Source organism: Crinia signifera, chromosome 1, assembly GCF_055691185.1.
Source record: "Crinia signifera chromosome 1, ASM5569118v1, whole genome shotgun sequence".
Lineage (NCBI taxonomy): Eukaryota > Metazoa > Chordata > Amphibia > Anura > Myobatrachidae > Crinia > Crinia signifera.
Window position 1 is genome coordinate 93,932,328 of NC_139217.1, and position 23,135 is coordinate 93,955,462.

Genomic DNA, 23,135 nt, shown 5'->3' on the forward strand with positions numbered 1-23,135 from the left:
AGTCCACGAATGATCCTGACTGGTCAAATGAGGATAATGCAGGGTCTAGTAGTGGCGGGTCAGAGGATTCCTCTGTAGAGAAGAAAGCTAAGCGAAAAAGATCTGCAAAGGCTCGGAAGAGACGGCGCAGAAATGAAACCTCGGATTCCTCATTGGCATCGACGTCTTCCGAAGATAAGTCATCTTCGGACGGCGTCGTGAGGAGACGAAGGCGGAAGAGGCGTAGGGAATATAGGTCCCATAGCTCCGGGTCCTCCAATGTATCGGTTGAGTCTGATGCAGTGCAGTGCGCGAACACCGCTGTTAAGCGGGGTTTGCGTCCTAGGGCTAGGGATAGGATCAGAAAAGGGCGCTATGTAGATATCTTTGCTTTAACAAGCAAAGATAGAAAGGCCCTTCTAGCCGCAAGGAAGAAAGGACCCGCTAGCGAGGATGCCTTTCGCACTTATAATAACTGGGTAAGAGGCATACTTATTTTTGCGGCCTGTTATTTAGAGACACACCCAGATGAATATGTGAACCTGGTGAGATACCAGTTCCTTATTCATAAACTCTACACCTCTTACGTCGGTCCCGGTTGGCGGGTCTATGACGAAGAGTTTCGGAGGAAGCAGCATGGCCGGGAGGTGTACGATTTTGGTAAGAAAGACGTAGAATTATACGGCGAAGTTGCCGAATCAGCTACACCTATTAGGGCTTCGGAGAATAAGGGGTGGGTAAGACAGTATGGGAGCAGGCCTTACAATAATATTAATAAGGGAAGTAATACGAAGCATGGCCATGGTAGGTGCTACTCATTTAATAATGGGCAATGCAGCCTGGGAAACAGGTGTCGTTTTCGGCACCTTTGTATCAGATGTGGAGGTCAACACGCAATCAAGGATTGCACAAAACCTCCAACTGGTGGGGGAGGTGGGGCTCAGTCCACGACAAAACAAAGCCGCGGTCCAGCGGCACCTGTCGTTGGATAGAGCCCCAACTCCAGTAGTATTGGTCAGGATGTTACCATGGCTGGAACGGTATCCGGACAGAGATGGAGCAAGATTTTTGCAGTCCGGATTTTCAGAAGGTTTTCAATTACCTGTTTCCGCTCCAATTAGTACGGGAACCAAGGGAAACTTACGCTCCGCCATGGAACACCCTGACATAATATCACAAAAAGTTGAAGCCGAGGTAAAACTAGGTCGCATGGCAGGCCCATTTTCAACACCACCAGTTGAGGGACTAATTTTGTCCCCTATTGGGGTGGTTCCCAAAAAAGTTAAAGGAAAGTTCAGGCTGATTCAGCATCTTTCTTGTCCTAGAGGGTCGTCTGTCAATGACGCCATCGATGACGATTTATGCACAGTTAATTATTGTTTGTTTGAGGATGCTATAGACATCATTCAAAAAATTGGTCCTGGCGCCCTCATGTGCAAATTGGATGTTGAATCAGCTTTTAGACTATTACCTTTGCATAAGAACGCATTTCAGTACATGGGATTTAAATTAAATGGGGGCTTTTACATAGATAAATGTTTGCCCATGGGTTGCTCCATTTCATGTGCTTATTTTGAGCGCTTCAGCACATTTTTGCAGTGGTGCCTGCAGGAAGTGTCGGGAGTCGACAGCATTACTCATTATTTGGATGACTTTCTTTTAGTGGGTCCTCCAAATTCTGACCTGTGCCTTAGTTTACTAGAAGCAGCGCTTGAGTTATTTAGGGATTTCGGGGTTCCCGTGGCAGGGGAAAAAACCGAGGGACCTACTACTGATTTGGTGTACCTCGGAATCGAAATTGATTCCGAGCTAGGTCTGTGTAAACTTCCACTAGATAAAGTACACCGGTTACATGACGAAATAACTTATGCCATCGCGGCTGCTAAGTTAACACTTAGACAGGCTCAATCCTTATTGGGCCTGTTTAATTTTGCATGTAGAGTTATACCCATGGGCAAAATATTTTGTAGAAAGCTGCAGCGAGCGACCGTCGGGATTCGCAAACCCCACCATTTTCTACGTCTATCTTCAGAAATGAAGAGGGATCTGAAAGTGTGGGAAATGTTTCTGGATAATTTCAACGGCATATGCATATGGCAAGCTCCAGCCGTTGCAAATGCGGAGTTGTAATTATATACAGATGCTGCAGGATCTTCCGGATTCGGCGCATTTTATGCGGGACGTTGGTGCGCAGAGGCTTGGCCCGAATCTTGGGCACGAGACGGCATGACCAAGAATATGCTATTATTGGAAATATTTCCAATAATGGTCGCCTTAGAGCTCTGGGGCGCAGAATTGGGAAACAGGGAGGTTGTCTTTTGGTGTGATAACTTAGGGGTGGTCCAATCCATTACACAACTAAGGTCAACCTCTCTCCCAGTTTTGCGTATTTTAGCACGGATAGTGATGATGTGCTTGGCGAACAACATTACGTTGCGAGCCAAGCACGTCCCAGGCGTACTTAATGAAGTAGCGGATGCATTGTCCCGTTTCGAATGGGTAAGATTCAGGCAACTTGTGCCGTTAGCCCAGAAGTATGGTGAACAATGTCCATCTTTTTTATGGCAGGTGCCTCTGGAGGGGTAGAGGAGCTGGCCCTGCGGTCGCTAGCGCCAGCTACACTTAGAGCTTATCTGGCCTCATGGGAGCGCTGGAGCGAGTTCATGCTTGAACAGGGTGGCACAGGTAAGAGCTCTAAGCGTCTTATTAATGCCTATGTATGGAACCTGTACACGGAGGGTAAGTCCAGAAGTTTTGTTGGACGCTCTCTGGCAGGCATATCATTCTTTTTGCGTCTTGGTGGGAAGAGAGACATCACCAAGTCTTTCTTGCTTTCCAGGATGCTAAAGGGATGGGCCAGAGCCAGGCCGGTTTTGCCCGACAGGCGACGGCCGATTGATGCCAGCCTGTTGCGTCGAATCTCGAGGTCCCTAAGAGTAATTTGCTCAAACGATTACGAGGTTCGACTTTTCAGGCTGGCCTTTGCCATGGCTTTCCATGGGGCGTTCAGAGTAGGCGAATTGGTGTCCGCAACCAGGGCATCTCCCTCGCCTATGCTGTTCGGCCACGTCGACGTGCACCACGACGGTTTATGGTGCAAGATTCAGCGCTCAAAGACCGATGTAGCGGGCAGGGGGCAGTGGGTCCATTTGGGTCGGAGTGGCGACCGCCGGATCTGTCCGGTGGCGGCGGCTCTGGCTTACGTGGAGTTGCGGCCTCAATTGCCCGGGGCCTGGCTGATGCACATCGACGGGTCCCAACTTACTAACTTCCAGTTCAGGTCGGTTTTCAGGCGCTGTATATTGCATCAGGGTCTTTCTCCAGACGACTTTGGGACACACTCTTTCCGTATCGGCGCCGCTTCGGCAGCCGCTGCGGCGGGTTGGTCTCAGGTCGACATACGAGCACTTGGAAGATGGCGGTCTGGTGCATTTAAGCGATACATCAGGCCGACATAATCCAGTGAGCCCATTTGAGGAGTAGCCGCTCGCCCAAACACGCTTTAGTGTTTGAGGGGCCTTGAGGAATTTTTTGTGTTATCACCAGTCTTAAATTAGGCTCTAGCCAACTGGTGGAAGATTTGTGTTTTTTGCCTCAAGTCAAATCGGGTGACCCACCCCCCCCCCCTCCCACCGTAGAATAAGGAACAACGGGTAGGGTTTATACATAATTCAAGTGGGTCAATAATCAAATTAGTCTTAAATAGATCACCTAAATCACATTCCTATTAGTTATCTACAATTTAATATAGAACTGCAAAAATCACCTTTAAGGGAATCTCCCGGGCCCCCCTTTAAAATTTTGCCAGATGTTTGCCATTATTTCAAATTTTCTAACGGTATATATCATTTCAACTTACAGGTCAACGCTTGGACACCAATATGATATGGATGGTGGGGCATTCATTTATTTATTGGTTGTCTTTGTCCCAGGTAACCACGGATACGGAACGTTTCCCTGAGGCGCGATTTATCCGTTGGCTGGGGCGTAGAGGTATGAGATGGTCCGCGTTGAGGGGTCTATTGGAGGAGTCAGTTAGGGCGTTTGGTTACCCAATTTTTGTCATCATCCACTTGGGGGGCAACGACCTCACGCATAATTCCGGTCTCAATATTCGATTTGAGATTAGGAATTTATTGCTGGACCTGATCAGAGAATGGAGATTTTGCCGTTTCTTCTGGTCAGAGATTATACCTAGGAGGGTTTGGAGAGATGCACTCAATCCGGGCGCCATTGAGTTGGTACGTAGGCGGATCAATTCCGTAGTCGGCAGGGCTATAGTAACGGAGGGCGGAGTGGTCGTCAGGCACGAGGCCATATCCTTTAGAAACGAGACCCTGTACAGGCCGGATGGGGTGCACCTCTCTTTAGTCGGGATGGATTTGTTTTTTCAGAATTTAATAGACGCATTGAGAAGTTTAGAGGTTTAGTTCAGGGAGTATTTGGAATTAGGTTGGTGGCGGGTCAGTTCTAGATGAACTGATATGGCGGAAAGAACGGTAGTTAAATTAGAGCTGTAATTACACTTAACTGGTGGTTGATGTCGAGATGTGGGCATCACCGATCCAGGTGGGCCCGCATCTGGACCTTAACGATCATCTACTTCGGATAGCGTAAATTCTTGCGGACATTTGTAGTTTAGGGCAGGTGGCCCAATTTTTTGATGACTCGGGCAGAGTGGTGAGCTCTGCCTTAGTGATATTTGCGAGGTCAGGGGCAGAAGCAGAAGCAGAAGGTCAACCCCCTGACCTTAAGGGCAATTGGCCCCTTTTTGAAAAGTCCGCTTCATAATTGAGCCGTTGTCTTGGACGCTGGCAGGTGGCCGGTCCTTGGCAATTAAGGGCAGGTGGCCCTTAGATCCGGAGTTTGTTATTTTTATTACTTTGTTATTTTCCAGCAATGTTATTTATTTTGCATGCCGTTCTTTGCCCGCCACCTTAGTTAGAGCAGGGACATAAATTTGAGTTAGATTCAAATAGGCCGCCCCTGCTCAAAATAAATAAGCCGTCCCCTTTAAGCCCATTCAGTTGTACGCGTCTTTATTTCTTAGATAAGTGGTGTGAGTGTGGATGAATGCCTATGTCTGTGTGGAGTTTAAGACTGTAGAAGCCAGCTTGTCTGGCTGAAAACAGCATAAACTCACCTGGCTATTGGCAGGAATCCTTAGCTCACACACTTGATCTGGGCCCGGGGGTTCGGCTTATCTTGATTGACGGGTTGGCTGATTTGAATGACGGTTCAGGATAGGCTGGTTGAGGTCAGAGGTGGAGATTGATGGGGTGATGTTCTTGCTTCCAGAAGATTCTGCCTCTTTGCTTCAGGGAACGTTGCCCTCCCGCCCGCCCCAATTGTTTAGTTAGAATTAGTCTATGAGAAGTCGTTTGCACTTATTCGTTTAGTTGTTGTCGGCTTATTTTGTCTTGGCGGAAAGAACGGTAGTTAAATTAGAGCTGTATTTACACTTAGCTGGTGGTTGATGTCGAGATGTGGGCATCACCGATCCAGGTGGGCCCGCATCTGGACCTTAACGATCATCTACTTCGGATAGCGTAAATTCTTGCGGACATTTGTAGTTTAGGGCAGGTGGCCCAATTTTTTGATGACTCGGGCAGAGTGGTGAGCTCTGCCTTAGTGATATTTGCGAGGTCAGGGGCAGAAGCAGAAGGTCAACCCCCTGACCTTAAGGGCAATTGGCCCCTTTTTGAAAAGTCCGCTTCATAATTGAGCCGTTGTCTTGGACGCTGGCAGGTGGCCGGTCCTTGGCAATTAAGGGCAGGTGGCCCTTAGATCCGGAGTTTGTTATTTTTATTACTTTGTTATTTTCCAGCAATGTTATTTATTTTGCATGCCGTTCTTTGCCCGCCACCTTAGTTAGAGCAGGGACATAAATTTGAGTTAGATTCAAATAGGCCGCCCCTGCTCAAAATAAATAAGCCGTCCCCTTTAAGCCCATTCAGTTGTACGCGTCTTTATTTCTTAGATAAGTGGTGTGAGTGTGGATGAATGCCTATGTCTGTGTGGAGTTTATAACTAGTGGTCATTTTTGTTGGTAGCCAATTAACCTAAAGTACTGTACCAGTATGTTTTTGGATTGTGGGAGCAATGCGGTACCCACAAGAAACCCACGCAAGCAGGGGGAATATACAAACGCCACACAGTTATGGAAATGGTGAATCTGAACACAAGGCCTCAGTGCTGCGAGGCAGTTATGTCAACCATTTACACAACACATGCATCCAAAAATGGAAGAATACAGACATATAAGACACAAAGGGGGTTATTCAGATCTGATTGCAAAGATGTTTTTTTTTCTCAAATGGACAAAACAGTGCTGTACTGCAGGTGGGGCAGATGTAGCATGTGCAGAGAGAGGTAGATTTGGGTAAATTATTAAGGTGCTAAATAAATAATAAGTAGAATCTGATTGGGTGGGGTGTGTTCAAACTGAAATTGCAGTGTAATAAAGCAAGGAAATGTAAGGAAATGTAATCCTTACAAAGAAAGTAATAATACATATTTCATACTTCTGTTCTTGTCACCTGAGCCTTGTAGGGGGACCGATGTAAAAGGACCTGTGCCCTTCGTTAGCTCTTTGCGTAGTTGGGAAGTGATTCAGGTTGGTTTGCAAAGCACGTTTGGTTTGCTAATGGACAAAACCATGTGCACTGCAGGTGGGGCTGATGTTACATGTGCAGAGAGAGTTATACCCCTTTCTCACTGCTAGGCCAATTCCCGGGTCAAGCACGTCAACCCGGTAATTTGCCTTTTAACACTGATTTTTTTTCAGTGTAAACGGTTCAACCCAGGTCGAAATTCACAGGTCTCCATCCAGCTTTTTACCCAGGTTGGAGACCTGGGTATGCCGACCATTCACACTGCAACAAAACCTGTGTTAAAAGGCAAATTACTGGGTAGAACTGCTTCACCCAGTAATTTGCCTAGCAGTAGGAACAGGGGTCCGGTGCTGCAGTCCCCGCGTAAATGCCAGGTAAAAGCTGGGTAGGTCACACTAGCAGTGTGAACATATATAAGATTTGGAGGGGGGTTGTAGTTCAAACTGAAATATATGGTGCAGTGTAAAAATAGCATCCAGTATTTATCCTGCACAGAAACAAAATAACTCACCTCAAATGAACTCTCTCTCTGTACGTTACATTTGTCACACCTGCACATGGTTTTGTCCATTAGCAAACCAATTGTGCTTTGCGAGCAAACCTGAATCACCCCGTTAGTGTGAATGTCTGAGGCTGGTTTACCTGCTTACATCAATCTTTGCTCCTTGGCTTCACATACAGTGATACGTAACACTGTAATACCTATAGGGCTATATCTGAGTGGGAAGAATGCCAAGATATGTGTATGTAGCTACTATCTGTAACATAAAAGCAAATATTGTTCTATTATTTACTCCATATCCAATTGCTGTATGTCATTAGGTTTAAATGTTTTAGCAAATGTTATTTGTCAACTTGCAGCACACATCATGGAGATATATTCAGCAGGGACCCGGGACGCCGTCAGCAAGCTAGAAGTAAATGGCTAGTTACCATGCAAAAGTTATATGACATTCTACAGGAATACAGCCCATTGGTGCTGGGCAAGGAGGCAGCGGGAAACCTCCTAAAAACAGGTACATACAAATAACCGCTACTACTATGTTGTATGTTTCTGGGACATAAATATTATTTATAGCAGAATTAAAATATTACATCTTAATAAAGATATAAATTAAAATGTAAAATTAAGATAGCAATAAAGATTGTTGTTATGAAGATGATGAATACAGTACTTGCATCCGACCTATTAACTAGGTGACTGGAGATCTGTAGGGAGTAATACACGGTACCGTTATATTCAGGGAGTCTTGGCTTGGCTAGGATTGCTGACTACACTTCTTCTTTCTAGATTTCAGCTGGCATTCAATGTTACATTTCCTATGGTGCTTCAGATAGTAAACTAAAGCAGTGCACAGCTATAGGGGGTTATTCTGGTTCACTTGGAAAGGCACAATCACTCTCTAATGGACAAAACCAGGGCCATTTTTCTGCAGGCTCCAGCAGGAACTGTGGCCCTTATTCTAGTTCACTCTTTCTGACAAAATATTTCTTAGATGGACAAAACCATGTGCACTGCAGGTGAGGCAGGTGTTACTTGTGCAGAGATAATTAGATTTGGGTGGGGTTTTACACCTGCCTCACCTGCAGTGCACATGGTTTTGTCCATCTAAGAAATATTTTGTCAGAAAGAGTGAACTAGAACAATGGCCATAGTTCCTGCTGGAGCCTGCAGAAAAATAGCCCTGGATAAAACCATGTGCACTGCAGGTGAGGCTGATGTAACATGTGCAGAGTTAGATTTGGGTGTGTGTGTGTGGGGGGGGGGGGGGGGGGGTGTTGTACTTCAAACTGATATCTATATTCAGGGAAGCCGAGAGGAATGCAGGGCCCCGGTCCCTTGTGGGAGGAATAAAAAAACTATTTGGTTATGCTTGCCATCGATAGAGGGTAAACATCTAATGAAAAAACCCACTTGAATTTGCGTATTTCAGTGGCTGTTACAGTAACATATATACACACATCTTCTAAGTCAAAAATCGCATCTCTGGCAAATATGTATCAGGCCCATAATCTGTAATAGGAGACAACTATATGTACATAAATGCAAATGATCTCTATTAGTTAGAGAACTCTGTGGCCACATATATTTTCCTAGAGGAACAGGGTGGTTCTATTAGTGAATAAAACATTACATTGATGTATTTTTCCCCCAATATTTGAAGTTACTCAGCAAGAAATAGACCAGGCTTTTGAAGCTGCTGGAAGACCTGAAGATCACTTTCATTGCTTTAAAAGAACCATCAGTGACCTTAAATATAACCTGTCCAGTAATCGTGCTGCTGAGTATATTGATATCCTTCCTCTCAAACTGGAAATCAACAAGACTCTGCATGATGCTCAACAGGCGCTTATCAGGGGAATCCACCAGCGAGTAAGTACTCCGTTTCCTTTCTGTGTTTTTTTCCTCGCGCTCCCAGAAAACGGCCAGGTGACACCCATAAACGCACACTTCCTCTCAATCCCCTTGCGTGTGGCTATCAATTAAAATAAAATATCAGTATTTTATTGCAGGATGGCCATGTGCATGCGCAGTCATGTCATTATCGCTGGCTCTAGTAATTCGCAGCCACGCAAACAGGTCTGAATACTCCCCATAGTTGCCTATATTTGCAGTGGGACTCAGAATTAGACACTGCTTTGTATAGTTAGTTATTTTAGGTTATATGTTTTATATTGTTACATTTTCAAATTTGTTGTATTGTTTCATGGGAACCTGCTGTCTTTCAGTTACGTCACACAAACATCTATGAGTATAGTATCAGTTGGGGACTGGATGGAATAAATCCCATTAGCAACAGATCCCATGCATATTATCTGGAACGCCTGTGTAATGACTTTCAAAGAAAGGTCATTGCGCATTTTAGCAGGTCAGTTCACAGTGCACTCACTGCATGATGTTGCACGAGTTCCTCTTTCTGAAATGTAGACTTTGCTTATGATCTAGAAGAAAGCTGATTTTATATGTCTTGTTGATTAGAACGTCTCATGTGCCCACTGTCCTGGAAGAGACTTGGAAGAGGAAGCAGTATTTCAGGAATCAGAGAAATGAAGAGATTTTGGAGCATGCCAAGCACTGCCATACACTGTGAGTTCTGCCAATCTCCAAGTGTCCAGATCTGCAAATGTGATCAAACTGTGTGTCGGTGACTCTGTCACACATAGGGATTAGGGATGGTATCAGGATCTCAGAGCTTGGGATGCCAGTGGTCAGTAGATTTACACCAGAATCTTGATGGTCAAGATCCTATCACCTTTTATGTACTTCTCCCAACCCTTCTTCCCTACCCCCGAAACCATCCTTACCTGCATCTCATGCCTTATCTCCCTCCCCCCCCTAGTTCATAGCCCAACTCTTCCTTCTTAGTGTCTAAACCCCCCACCCACAGCAGCCTAACCATTAACCCCCCCCACCAGCCTAACCCTAACCTTCCCTCTAGTGCATAAACCTAACCCTTCCTTTCCCCACAGCCTAAGACTTAAAGTGCCTACACGCTACAGCGATTTGGCATCTTTTCATCCAATTCTGGTGGATCGAGACAAGAAATCTGCTGAAGAGTGTAAAATCGCATGTGTTTTTTTGTATGATTTTGATCCAATGCACATTCCCGCACCCAATGGATCGGAGTCCGAGATCGGAATTGTCTGCACGTAAGATCCGACATTAGTGAATGGGGCCACATGTCACATATCTCATGCAAAAAGACTGCATGCAATATATCCCGCTTTCTGGACAGTTCAAGGAAATTCTTTGCAACTTCTCCTTCCGAGTAGTCACATAATTGTATGGGCACCTTAACCCTCCCTGGCCTACTTATGATCGGGATGCTAACAGTCAGGATTCGGGTGCTGGCATTGTCAGCAATGATAGGATCTCGACATCTATATTCAGACTTCTGCCATACCGACCACCTGCATGCATTGCTAACCGGATCCCATATACTTCAGGCAAAATCTGCAGATGCAAAGAAGATTTATTTTCAGGTTTATACTTGAAAAATTAAAATGTACAGTCAGTATTGGACTGTAATCTGTAACTGCAGTAATTCCACAATTTTACTCATAAGAAACACTTCCTGTTATATACCGTATATACTCGAGCATAAGTCGACCCAAATATAAGCCGAGGCACCTAATTTTACAACAAAAGACTGGGAAAACTTATCGACTCAAGCGGTACCCTCACTCGAGTATAAACCGAGGGGGGCTTCTTCAGCATAAAAAATGTTCTGAAAAAGTAGGCTTATACTCGAGTATATATGGTAAGTGGTGCAATTAAGAGGACATCATTTTGCATGTGTCACATTTTTTCTAGATTTTGTAATATAATGCTTCTGAATGCATTGTTCTGTACACAGTTCATATGCCCCCATTACCAGCCCAGCACCTCTGAGGATATTTAGAAATCAGAAGTAAAATACTTTTTCAGAGATAGGGAGGGATCTTGCTCTGGAATTGTATCTGAACTGAACATTCTGAACTTGTAACCAGTGAAAAAAAATATTTTACTAACTTGCTCCCATTTCTCTACCATCACAGTGATTTTAATGCTGGATAGTAGAACTAGAATAGAAATATACAATGTGTTAATGTTAGACCTTTACCAAAATAACTCCTTATATATGGTATCCCATATTTGACTTTGTGATAGTTTCACAATAGCAGTAAATAGTAAAAAAATGTATACAACATTTTACTAGGTGGCCCGTGTGAAACTTTCACAAAAGAATGGGACAAAAGTACATTTATAACTTTGATTTTTAAACAAACAATACAATGTGCAATTCTAAATTAACAATTTAATGTTTAACATGGTACCTCTTTTATTGGTTTTGGTTAAGTATGAAGGGAGAAACCTTGTCTCAAAAATCATCTTCTAGAAATATTATATATGATTAATACGATATATGATTAATACTGTATGCCTTAAATGATAAATGTATTTAACCCAATTTGCAATTATCTTGGATTTCGAAAAAAGATATTCCTGTTGAGGCGAAGTTAGAATGAAGATGCCACAGTTTCATGAGCTAATCCATACTGTGCATCATTTCAGGAGCATCAGAAATGAACCTTAAAAATTTTATTTTTTATAGAGAATACATATTGTAGAGTAACAGTTGTAGCTGTAGTTTTGGGCATTCATAAACTTTCCGCTCAAATTCCACTGTACAGTCCACACATTTCCTCACATATTTTCTCTTTCTTCACTTTCCCATCCTCCTGACACCGGGCTTACATTGTTGTGACCATATCATACAGCCCACCAAGAACCTTTGCAATCTGGTGGAGTACTATGCAATAGATAACACCTATCCTTGTGTATCAATCCCTATTTCCCTATAAACTGTAGGCTTGTGAGCAGGGTCCTCCTTCTATTACTGTCTGTTTGTTTTTATCCAGTTTTGTTTTATCACCATTATTTCCAATTGCAAAGGGCAACAGCATTTGCTGTGATGTATAACAATCTGTAAATAATTAAGATGATAAGAATATCGGAGAGGAGACTAAAGTGGTCTATTATCTTCTATTACTAGAAGTTATTGTTGTCGTATATAATATATATGGAGAAATTGAGAATGTACTAATATTTATTTATTTATTTATTTATTAACAGTTTCTTATATAGCGCACACAGATTCCGCAGCGCTTTACAAAGCATAGTTATAATCAAAAACACATAACAAATTACAGTACAAGACAGTTTAGGACAAGTACATGGTAAATATGGATAGTTGCATCAGGGGACAGGACACTGAAGCAACCATCAGGGTGGCAGAGGTTTATATATTCTAAGAAAGGCACATAAGGAGAGAGGGCCCTTCTCGTGAGAGCTTACATTCTAAAGGGGAGGGTTAGACAGACTGGGGTGACACAGAAGGCGAAGAAGTGAGCTTAAACAGGTTAGGTTGAGAGATTGTCAGGTTTATGCAGGAGGGTGGGAAGAGGTCAGCTTAGTCTTTAATATTTTAAGTCTGAAAAAGCGCTGGGTCATCCAAGAGTAGACAGCAGAGAGACAGTTGGAGATATGAGTGAGGATAGAGGGAGAGAGATCAGGAAAGGATCGGTAGATTTTAGTATTATCAGCATAGAGGTGATAGTGGAAGTTAAGTGAGCAAATAAGCTCACCCAGAGAGGACGTATAGAGATAGAGAAGAAGAGGGCCAATAATAAAATGATGGGGGACACCTACTATCAATGGAAGAGCAGGAGTGGTGAAGTCATTAGAGGTACAGCTGTACATTTTCAAAACAGACAGTGCATATGCAAGCAGAAAGAGTAATATTCAAAGTTTTAGCAGTTAAGAGTTGCACTTATGTTGATTGTAGTTTCTGTCCAGTTCAAGTCCAGGCTAAGTCTAGGCTGACAGTATGCGGTTGTATATTCCTACTTAGAATCTTCCTACTTTGAATTCTGACTAGATTTCTAAAGCCAGATTTCTATAGCCAGCCAAGGATTAGTCAGCCTCCTATACTCTAATAAGTAGGTCTGTAAAAGCTGTTTCTAACTTCCATATAAATGCTTAAGGACTTTGGAGCGAGTGGCATTATACAGACTGGAAGAAATAAATACTTGGTAATATAGGACGTGTATAAAGATTGATAACAATGATCCAAATGCTGTATAAATGTATCACGTGATCTTTTCTGCCATAGTGTACAAAGCTTCATGGGTCGGGAGTCTCTTCTGCTGGAGCTCCGAGACTGTATAACGTCTGCTGACAGACACCTGGTCATATTACATGGGGAGCCTGGCAGCGGCAAGAGTGCAGTTATAGCCAAAGTGGCTGTATCAGTGGCACAGTGGGTAACAGGGTAAGTTGTCTTGATACATAAACTAAAAAACTATAACATTGTTGCTTTGTACGTTCATTATGCAAAACCCTTTATTCTCTACTAGCTAATGTGTCCGTCCTAATCAGGGGGAGCAAGGTATAATCTTCTGGCATCATTTGTTTCTCTAACACTTAATATGTTTGTCCTTCAGAGACCCCAGAGTTATGACTCGATTCATTGGTGCTACTGGTGAAAGCCGAAACATTCGACTGCTACTACAGGGTCTTTGTTACCAGATAGCAGACATATACAGCCTGCAAATACAGTTCTCTGAGGTAACAGCCGTGCATTAGTAACTAACTTGTCTTATGGAAGATGTTGTTGTAGTTGCTTTCGTTTGATAAATATGGGGCTGATTAGTGTTGGATCATATAAGCGATCCAACTCGCAGTTCCTCCTATGGTGTGGTCCTGGGCTTGCATTTTAACTGCGAACACCTTAGCGGGGAGGGGTAGGGGTGGCCAGTGTTTCCAGTGTTACTCTGGTGTTTTTGTAGCTGTGCCCTTGGGGTACGTAACCTCATGGCTACAAAAGATTGTAGTTTTAGGAGAGTATTTTCAAATTAGCAGTTGGTTGCAAAACCTCTTTAGTCCCACAAAACAAATTCAAAGTCAAACATTCTCAGACATGCTTGAGCTCAGGTGGCGGCTAATTTAGTGCAACATCTGTCAGTCATCTATACACATTCTCAGTAACACAATGTTTGAGAGACTCTTTTGTTTGATATCAAGTGATTTTTTTTTATTTTTTATTTTTTTTAATAAGGATCTTAAAGGGTTAGTAAATGAGTTCTCAACAATGCTGGAGTTTGCTAATGAAAGACAGCCTTTGGTCATCACCTTGGATGGCATAGATGAGTTATCCGAAAATGAAGCAAAACTTTCCTGGATACCCACAGAACTGCCGCCACATGTCTACGTTATTGTGTCGGTCTCCAGTGTGTCAGAGTGCGCCTCCTTCACAAACTTACAGGTCACACAATCTATTTTTTCCCCTCAATATTTAATCATGCTATGTATTATAAAGATATTTATCTGGTGTATAAGCTGATAATCATTATCAATGCATGGGAGATTTAAATAAAAAAATATGCAAATAAAAGGTTGTTTTGATTCATTTAGGCTATGGTCAAACTTTAGATGTTTTGGTCCTTTCTTATGACTTGTGGTATCGGTGAGCTGGATTTAATCCAAATCTTCAAATATTATTTTACTTAACATTTATTAAAGCTTCACATTAGAAAACAGTAGGAAACAAAGCTATAAAAAGAGTAATCGCAATAATTTGTAATATGTTTGGAATATTTACAACTAGAATTGCAGATAAAGTTGGGTTTAGTTTAAGAGAAATCTAGGTATGATGATAGCTGGAATCACAAAAACTCAAAAGCGGCAGTCTGGCTTTGGTCAAGTTACATTTACAGGTACAACTATAATACAATGAAGAATGAACTAATATAGTGCAAAGCAAATAAAAATAATAAATGTAACACAAATTATGATATGAAGTTAGGGACCCACCAATGGAAACAGGCAGCAATCTCTTAAGAAGTGCTGTATCTTTAGATTATGATGTTCCTGAGGTAGTTTTGAAAATTATGACTTCTTTTCAAAATTTAAATGACCTAATAATATTAAAGATGTGCGCAATGTTTTTGTTCTAATTTCATTGCCATTTTTGGTGTCAGGTTTGCAAACCACCCTCTAGTGTTTTGGGTTTCTTGAAAATGGCTATAAACAGCTAAAGTCATGTAATTTTTGCAGTCCAACTCCTGAAATTTAAAATACAAATCCTGAATTGCAGAAAGATCTGAAATTGAACTCTGTTTGGTACAGATATGCAAAATAGATGACCACCAGTATTAGGTCAACAGTCAATTGGTGGACGCCCTTTGGTCAACATGCATTATTTTCACAGGTACAAAGGCCGACATGGTCAACAAGTTGATGTGATGATGGGTACCAAAGGTCAAAGTGACAATGGTCGACACAATGGTTGGCACAAGTTTTATAAGATTTTTTTATTTTTCCAACTTTTTAATCCTTTCCCATCCATGTGGACCATGACTGGGAATAGTAACCTTGCCTGAAGCATGGTGAGCAAAGTGATACATTAATTGGGGTTACATGTGATTTAATATTGAAAGTGACACCCAAAAAACTTGTGTTGACCTTTTTTTTGCGTCTTTAATGTCGACATTTTGACTCTGTCGACCTTTTGTATCAAACTATTCAAGTTTCTACCTTTTTACATGTTGACCTTTTGACCCTGTCGATCAGTTGCATGTCGACCATATGGGATAGACCTATTGACTGCCGACCTAATACTGGTTGACCCATTGACCCACAAAAAAGTGTGTAGGTCCAGATTTCTAAATAACCAAACTGCACATCTCTACATATTAGTATACAATTATGTTAGACACGGAGCAAGTTTATTTGAGACAAATGTCTTGAAGCAGTATGTGGTAAGAACATATCTTTGCACTGGGTTTTCCCCATGTATATACGTAGCTTAATTTAGAGTTGGAGTCCCTCTGTAGGTTTTATAAATCTGCTTTAATTTACAATTAAATCATCTAAATTAAACACAACTTCCACTTAAGTGCACACACAAACATTACTTACAGTAGGGAAATGCAGACTTCAGTGGAGCACCCTAACTGTAGATACATGCGGCCTATTTAGAGTATAAAAGAAACCTACTAGGAGTCATGTGACAGCACATCAATTCTAGCGACATCGCTAGCAACTGCAGGCACTTCACATTGCCAGTACACACTGAGTGATCAGGCCGATACTGTATGTTGGTCCGGTATCAACATTTCAGCCCATTATTGTGCCATTGTGTACCTTTCTTCAGTCTTGTGCCGAGAAACAGTGGTTGAGTTTTTTTACATTAATAGTGCTTGGAAAATTGTTATTTAAAGTTTATTCTCACTTGTAATAATCATTGTTTCTATGTGTTTGTATTGCAGAAATTGACATCTAAGCAAAATGTCATTCAGATACCACCACTAAGTTTAGCAGAAATAAATGCAATGACTGAATTTTGGCTGCATAGGGATCATCGTAAACTCACCGCTCACCAAAGAAAAGTATTGCTAGAGGCTTGTTCTGCATGTCCTCTTCCGCTGTATGTGCTGTGCTCATATACGGAATCACATCTATGGACATCCATCACTCCTGACAAGGAAATCCTTCTGCATCCTGATATCTATAAAATGTATTCTTGGATCCTATCAAGGCTGGAGAGGACTCATGGTGAGCAAGTGGTGAAAAAGGTGGCAACTTACATTTCATTATCCAGGAATGGTATAACGCGAGAAGAGCTCATGGACTTGTTGTCTCTAGACCAGGCTGTCATGGAGGAGATAAGGCAGTACCAGAGTGTTACCGTGCCAGTATTTCCAGAAGTACTCTGGATCAAGCTAAGTAATGACTTTGGTATCCATTTGGTGGAACAAAGGACAGATAATACATATGTCATTAACTGGACGCACAACCACCTCAGGTCTGTTTGTATAAGCAGATATGTGAAGTCTAAGGATTATCAGCTTTCAATCCACTCTGCATTTACTAATTACTACTTGGAAAGTTGCAGCCGTCACAGACTAAATAAAAATGACACACTCACACCAATGATGCCTTTGTCATGGGCGGTAAAGCATGAGAACAGGACCGTTATTGTGTTCAATCTGCGCAAACTTCTCGGAATATCATACCATTTGATCCAGTCTAACCAGATCCCACGACTGCTAACACAATGCATATTCAACTATGAGTATTTATTGCATAAAGCCTGGGCTGCCTCCATTGTGGAAATCTGGGAGGACATAAAGGCGGCCATTAATCCTGAACGGTAAAATATTAAATATGGGATAAACAGGAGTTGGTATTAATGTGATCTCTCACGGCAAGAGTCTCAAGGAGGGGGGAGGGACATTTTCTAGTAGGTTGTACTGCTGCATTAATGTGCTCAATTGCCTGTCTATATGTTTATTGTACATTATCTGTTTAATAGGCCTTCACTTGATTTGAATCTGTTGTCTGAAGCCCTTCAGCTTTCCTGTAAGGTTCTACTGCGAGACCCTTGTCAACTGGCTTCCCAGCTGATAGGACGCCTGCACCAGATTGACGCCTTAGATAAACCTGTGGCTCCTGGTAAAATAGGAATTATTATACAACCTAATCTTCTTTTGTCACTAGCAAAAATAAATGTGGTACAATTCTAATGCCAGAATTACAGTATAGTGCATGTAGGATGGTCATATAGCCGGGGCGATTGGCAGACTTGTGATTTAAGGTTTTTTTAAGGTTTTTCTCCTTTAGTATTTTGATAAAAGAATGATAATTTAAAATTTTATTCAAATTATTATAAGGAGACATGTATTTATTACACTTTACTCTGTACGGAGATGAGGATTTGGAGGGTATAAGCAAAATCAGCCTAGTTTATCGAAACACTTATATTTTGGCCCCAGGCTCTAAACCATTTGCATGTAATGAAGGGGCTCAATGGATGACTATAGTTTGTGAAACAATTATAAAAACAGTTACCACTGCAATGAACGTATGCAACACAAGGATAAATCTAAAACATCATATTCATGAATCCATTATATTGAAATGTGACTAAAACCTAGGAAAATGACATATTATGCAACATTAGGGAATAGTGCAAATAATACAATTATACCCCTTTCACATCGACCTAATTACCGGGTTAATGCCGATTTCTTGCTGGTTTGACCCTGTAAATGGTGCAATGTGAAATGGATTATCGGGTCCATCAAAACGGTAGCAACGCGGCATTTCGAACTGGTAAAAAAGAAGGGTTCTTACCGGTTTGTAGCCATGTTGCTTTGCAGTGTGAACGGGTTAATCGGGTCCAGCGACCCATTTCCTGTTCACACTAATTGAGGAGGCAGTGCTTGGAGCAGCTCTAGCTCTAAGCGCTGCCTCCTCCGCCGATGGTGCTCTGCCCTGCCCCCGCATGATGTCAGCAAACCGGCAATATTGCCAGTTCGCTGAGGGAATCTGAACAGACCGAAATACAGGGTCATGACCCTGCAGTTTGTGATGTGAAAGCAGCATTAAGGAGACCAATCTAGGGTAAATTTCTCAATCCTATAATTTGGGATTGAAAAACTCTCAATCCCGAGATCGGCCTCCGGATACCGCGCCTTGCCAGGAAATGCTGTGAAACAGTCCTTAAGGTGGTGGACATGACAGAGGGGGGTCGGCAGCAGCATGGTTGCCCAGCATCACCTCTAACATCACGCTGTGCAGCCGCAACTCCTGGTTGATGAGCAGCACCTGTGCCAAGCTCTGCTGGTGCTCAGCACTGCCTGGCAGAAAAAGGTCAACTGAACATACTTATTTTAATCATGAAATCCCAGATTGAGATTGAAATCCTGGCGATTTTTGCCCTAAATACCGGAATATCAGTGATCCCGATCTTGGGATTGGCATCCCTAAGTACAATGCAGTTTCATTGTGTACAAACATAGTCAATTTTAATAAGCGTTAAAAAAGGGTATTTTAGGTTTGTTCATTTTTCCAGCACAAAACAAAAAAGATCAATCAGTAATCAATCAGTAATTACCATATGAGAAGTGAACTAAATATGACACTACCACTGACTACCATAAAGTAATAGAATACAGCAAAATACATTGCACTGGTACATATACATACTGATAGCTGTAATAGACACCTAGAACTTCATATCTTGGCCATGGAGGTCATCTTATAGCAATTCTCCTACAGTAGTGGTTCCCAAACTTTTTTGAATCACGGCACCTTATACCACTTTCACACCGCACTTGTTAAACGGTATATTGACATTTTCTTCCCATTTCAAAACTTTTAAGGCTGCAGTGGGAAAGCACAAGAGTTAATTTACCGGTTAAAGATAACCGGTATTACAAAACTTTTAAAAAGCAGAGTCCTGCACGTTTCAGAGCCATTTTTTATGCAGTGAGAATGGCTCTGAAACGGTATTTAGTAAAAACAACAGATTACAGACCTGTAATAGGCTGTCCCCTGCGTTCTGCCTTGAAACGTGTTCAGGGAATTAAACGGGTTTACTGATGTGAATGGTACTTAAAACGGTAGTCTACTGCAATGTGAAGGCTCAGACCCGTTTTAAATACCGTTTAAAACACCGGTTTTTAAAAACGTTTTGGCAGTGTAAAAGCAGTATTAGAGTATCAGTATTTTCTCTACAGCACCCCAAGGCCATACATTTTTAATTAGGAAATTCATAAAAAAATTATGTAATTAAGTAAATTGTGTTCATATGTTAGCCTTACATTGTTATCTAGTGAGTTACAGGATTTGCATCTGTTTGTCCGCATATTTTATGATTGGCAGCCACAAGCACTGGTTTTAAATACATTTGACTATAAATAATTTGAATTGGTCTTGGACCACCAACTCATGCACACATACAAGTGCTCTGAGGCATTTAGCAAAGTACTATGGTTTATATACCGTATATGTGCATGCATTTGCAATCTTTTCAGCTCAAGATATTATGGACAATGCACAGACTCCGGCAGGTCCCGTTTGTAAGATTAGAATGTTTTGTTTTTTTTATTATTTAAAAAGTATACAAATTCACTAATTTAAGTAACCATATTTAATCTTTTGTCTCTGGATTAGGTGATCCGAGGAAATATCCTTTACTACCATCCTTGCTTTCTCAGTGCCAGCAGTCCTCTGTCGCTACCTTTGTGCCTTCTTTCACTTGTCTTTTGGCACCTTGGACAATTCTCTATGACACCTTAGCAGGTACTGTACATAATATCTCTTTATGTAACACCGTTCGATATAAAAAAAAATAAAAAAGGACAATATGACCAACCCTCCTAGGGTGTTTAGAACTGGGGGCGCTTAGTATAAGTGGCTTTTCCAGCAGCTGCTTTTAAAAAAACTGGGTAGTTACACAAAATGGATACCAATAGGAAAAGAGCAAGCAGCGCTAAAGAGTATTAAAAAATTCTAAAAATAAAATGATTGGATAGTCTTTACAAAATTTTATAGAATATAATATACAGCAATCATATATAAAACACCACGGTATGGTAATAAAAACAACACCCACAATAATAAGATAATTCAAATAGTCTGTAGAGTCCGTTCCTATAGATACCCAAGGAATGAATAACAGGTAAATACAGATGAATATTTACCGCCCCTATATATATATTGTGACAAGAAGTCCATATCCGCTTAAATGTGCATGTGGTCGGCCCAAAGCTGGTAATAGTTGTTTGAAAGTCTAATGGAAGTTATTTGGAAATAGCGTGGCACTTTAATCCTTACAACTCCAAGCAAGGAGTGTATAGCCTGAGGAGTGGTACTGGGCAATATGAATGTTGCCTCAAGTGAATATGCGGGCAAATAAAATGATTGGGACAAACTGATTGGTTGCTACGGATTCTCTTCTCCATTCTCTATACTGCTTGATACATTCCCTTCCCAAGAACCATTTGCAGAGCCATTCTACTATTCTAACCTATAACGTCATTTTATGGATTCGGCATGAAAAGCCGGCGGTCGGGATCCCGGCGTTCAAAATCCCGACGCCGGAATCCCGAACGCCGAAATCCCGACAAGGGGGGGACGTGGATCACCCCCCCTTGCAGGCTCGCTGCGCTCGCCACGCAGCGGGCACGTTGCCTCGCTACGCTCGGCACACTAATTTATTCTCCCTCCGAGGGTGTTGTGGACACCCACGGGGGGAGAAAGTGTCGGGATTCCGGCGTTCGGGATTCCGGCGTCGGGATTTTGAACGCCAGGATTTTAACTGCATCCCCATTTTATATTTACATAGTTAATGACCTATAAATTTACCATGAAATGCAATTATAACATACATGCGTTTTGTTTGAGTTTATATATGTGAGCATTGAAGCATTAATGTGATGCTAATGTATGATGCACTGTTATCTTGTACAGGCCACACAGACAGTATCACGGCAGTTGCAGAAGCTCAGAGTGTTCTACAAGCAGTGACCGCTTCCAGAGATGGCACACTGAAGGTTTGGGACTTGGCTGCTGGCAAACCTGTGTTCACGCTACATGGAGTTGGGAAGAACATTGACTCTATTACTGTCTGCATGCAGAATAAATTAATTGCCCTCACTGAGGACCATGGCTTCCAAATATGGGACCTTTCTCATAGGAAAATGGTTTATTCTACCAGTGACTGCTTGGATGCCCCTATTCTGACATCTGCTATGGACGGTCAACTCCTCTTGGCATTTTTTGATGGAAGTCATTTAGTAAAAGTAGGTTTGATTTTCTTCTGCCAGAATCATTTTACCAATGAATATATGCGGACAGCACAGTGGCGTAACTATAAATTTTGCCAAAAAGTTTGTGACGCCCCCCCCCCCCTCCAGGCTCTTCTCCAGCATGTTTTCCCAGCGTGTGACGTGATGACATCACACGCATAACGGAGAAGCTGAAGCAGGAGAGAGAAAGAGAAACCAGCAGACACTACTGCTTCCCTTGGCTCCGACGCATTCCAGGCCGCTCATCCACCTGCCCATCCGCCCTGCCCATCCTGTACACAGTAGCCAATAGCCGGCTCTGTGTACAGTCAATTGAATCAGTGGGGAGATTTGTGGTCTCTGCCATGGCCCCACCCACACTGCGGCTGACTCGCCTTCAGTGCTCAGTCAGTGGGCAGCGGCAGGCAGCATGTCAGTGCGTCAAGCGGGTGCCGGCGCCCACACAGACCCTGCTGCTGCTTGCTCTCCCAAGCGGCTACTGGGGCTGCCTTACAGTAATTACGCCACTGGGACAGCAGCAATACTCATAGCTTCTCCAAGAGCAGTATTCAGACTTCATATGAGTATAGTCAGTGCCTGATTAACCAATAGGCTGATTAGGTTGCAGCCTTAGAGCAGTATTAATGGCGAGTCTCTGAGAGCCCATACACGTGTGTTAGCAGCATTACAAGGGAAGTTACATGTGTATTAACCCCTTCCCGACATTTGACGTACATTTACGTCATGGCCGGGATGTACTTCCCGACACATGGCATAAATGTACGTCATGACTTTAAACTGTCACTGCGTCTAGAGACGCAGTGACAGAGGGACGATGTCTGCTGTCCCTGACAGCAGACATGTCCCTGCATGCCCAGGGGGGGCTGCGATGCCGCCCCCCCGTCGGCGATCGCTGTGATTGGCTGTTCAGTGTGAACAGCCATTCACAGCGTTTTCCTGTGTTACCAGCGAATCAGACGCTCGGTAACACAGGTGTCAATCACCGCCGGGCGTCAGGGGGCATGAGGGGGTCATCGGTGACGATGACACCTCACCCCACCCTCACCCCACCTGCCCCCAAGGCTGTGATTGGTCCGTGGGACCCACGGACCAATCACAGCCAAGGCGCGACATTTAAACTACCGGTGACTGCGCTGCAGACGCCATTCCGGTCTGGAATAGCGTGCAGAGCGGTCACTGTGCCTATCTGCCGTGATACTGACCTGATCCTTGCTAATACTTACCTGATCCTTGCAAATACCTTACCTGATCACCTGATCACTGCTTGTAGCGTGCTGGACGCTTCCTGGATCTGACTTCTTGGGACTTCCTGCTGCTGCTGCAGTGTGATAGAGAGATAGAGAGATAGAGAGAGAGATAGAGAGAGATAGATAGAGAGATAGTGACAGAGAGAGCTATATT

At 42.7% G+C, this 23,135-nt stretch overlaps 1 protein-coding gene across 3 annotated transcripts in view; it reads left to right on the plus strand.

Annotated features, from left to right (window-relative positions):
• LOC146058349 (uncharacterized) overlaps window positions 1-23,135 on the plus strand; it is a 131,611-nt gene that overhangs the window by 69,027 nt on the left and 39,449 nt on the right. For all 3 annotated transcript variants that reach the window (XR_014469856.1, XM_083170635.1, XM_083170642.1), the window contains exons 10-20: window positions 7,455-7,609; window positions 8,759-8,967; window positions 9,324-9,463; window positions 9,574-9,681; window positions 13,250-13,408; window positions 13,581-13,704; window positions 14,195-14,401; window positions 16,407-17,290; window positions 17,453-17,592; window positions 20,098-20,226; window positions 21,397-21,728. Coding sequence is in view for 2 of the 3 variants with exons in the window: in XM_083170635.1 (XP_083026761.1) it covers window positions 7,455-7,609; window positions 8,759-8,967; window positions 9,324-9,463; window positions 9,574-9,681; window positions 13,250-13,408; window positions 13,581-13,704; window positions 14,195-14,401; window positions 16,407-17,290; window positions 17,453-17,592; window positions 20,098-20,226; window positions 21,397-21,728 (2,587 nt within the window). In the remaining variant the exon portion in view is untranslated. The remainder of the gene's footprint in view (window positions 1-7,454; window positions 7,610-8,758; window positions 8,968-9,323; window positions 9,464-9,573; window positions 9,682-13,249; window positions 13,409-13,580; window positions 13,705-14,194; window positions 14,402-16,406; window positions 17,291-17,452; window positions 17,593-20,097; window positions 20,227-21,396; window positions 21,729-23,135) is intronic.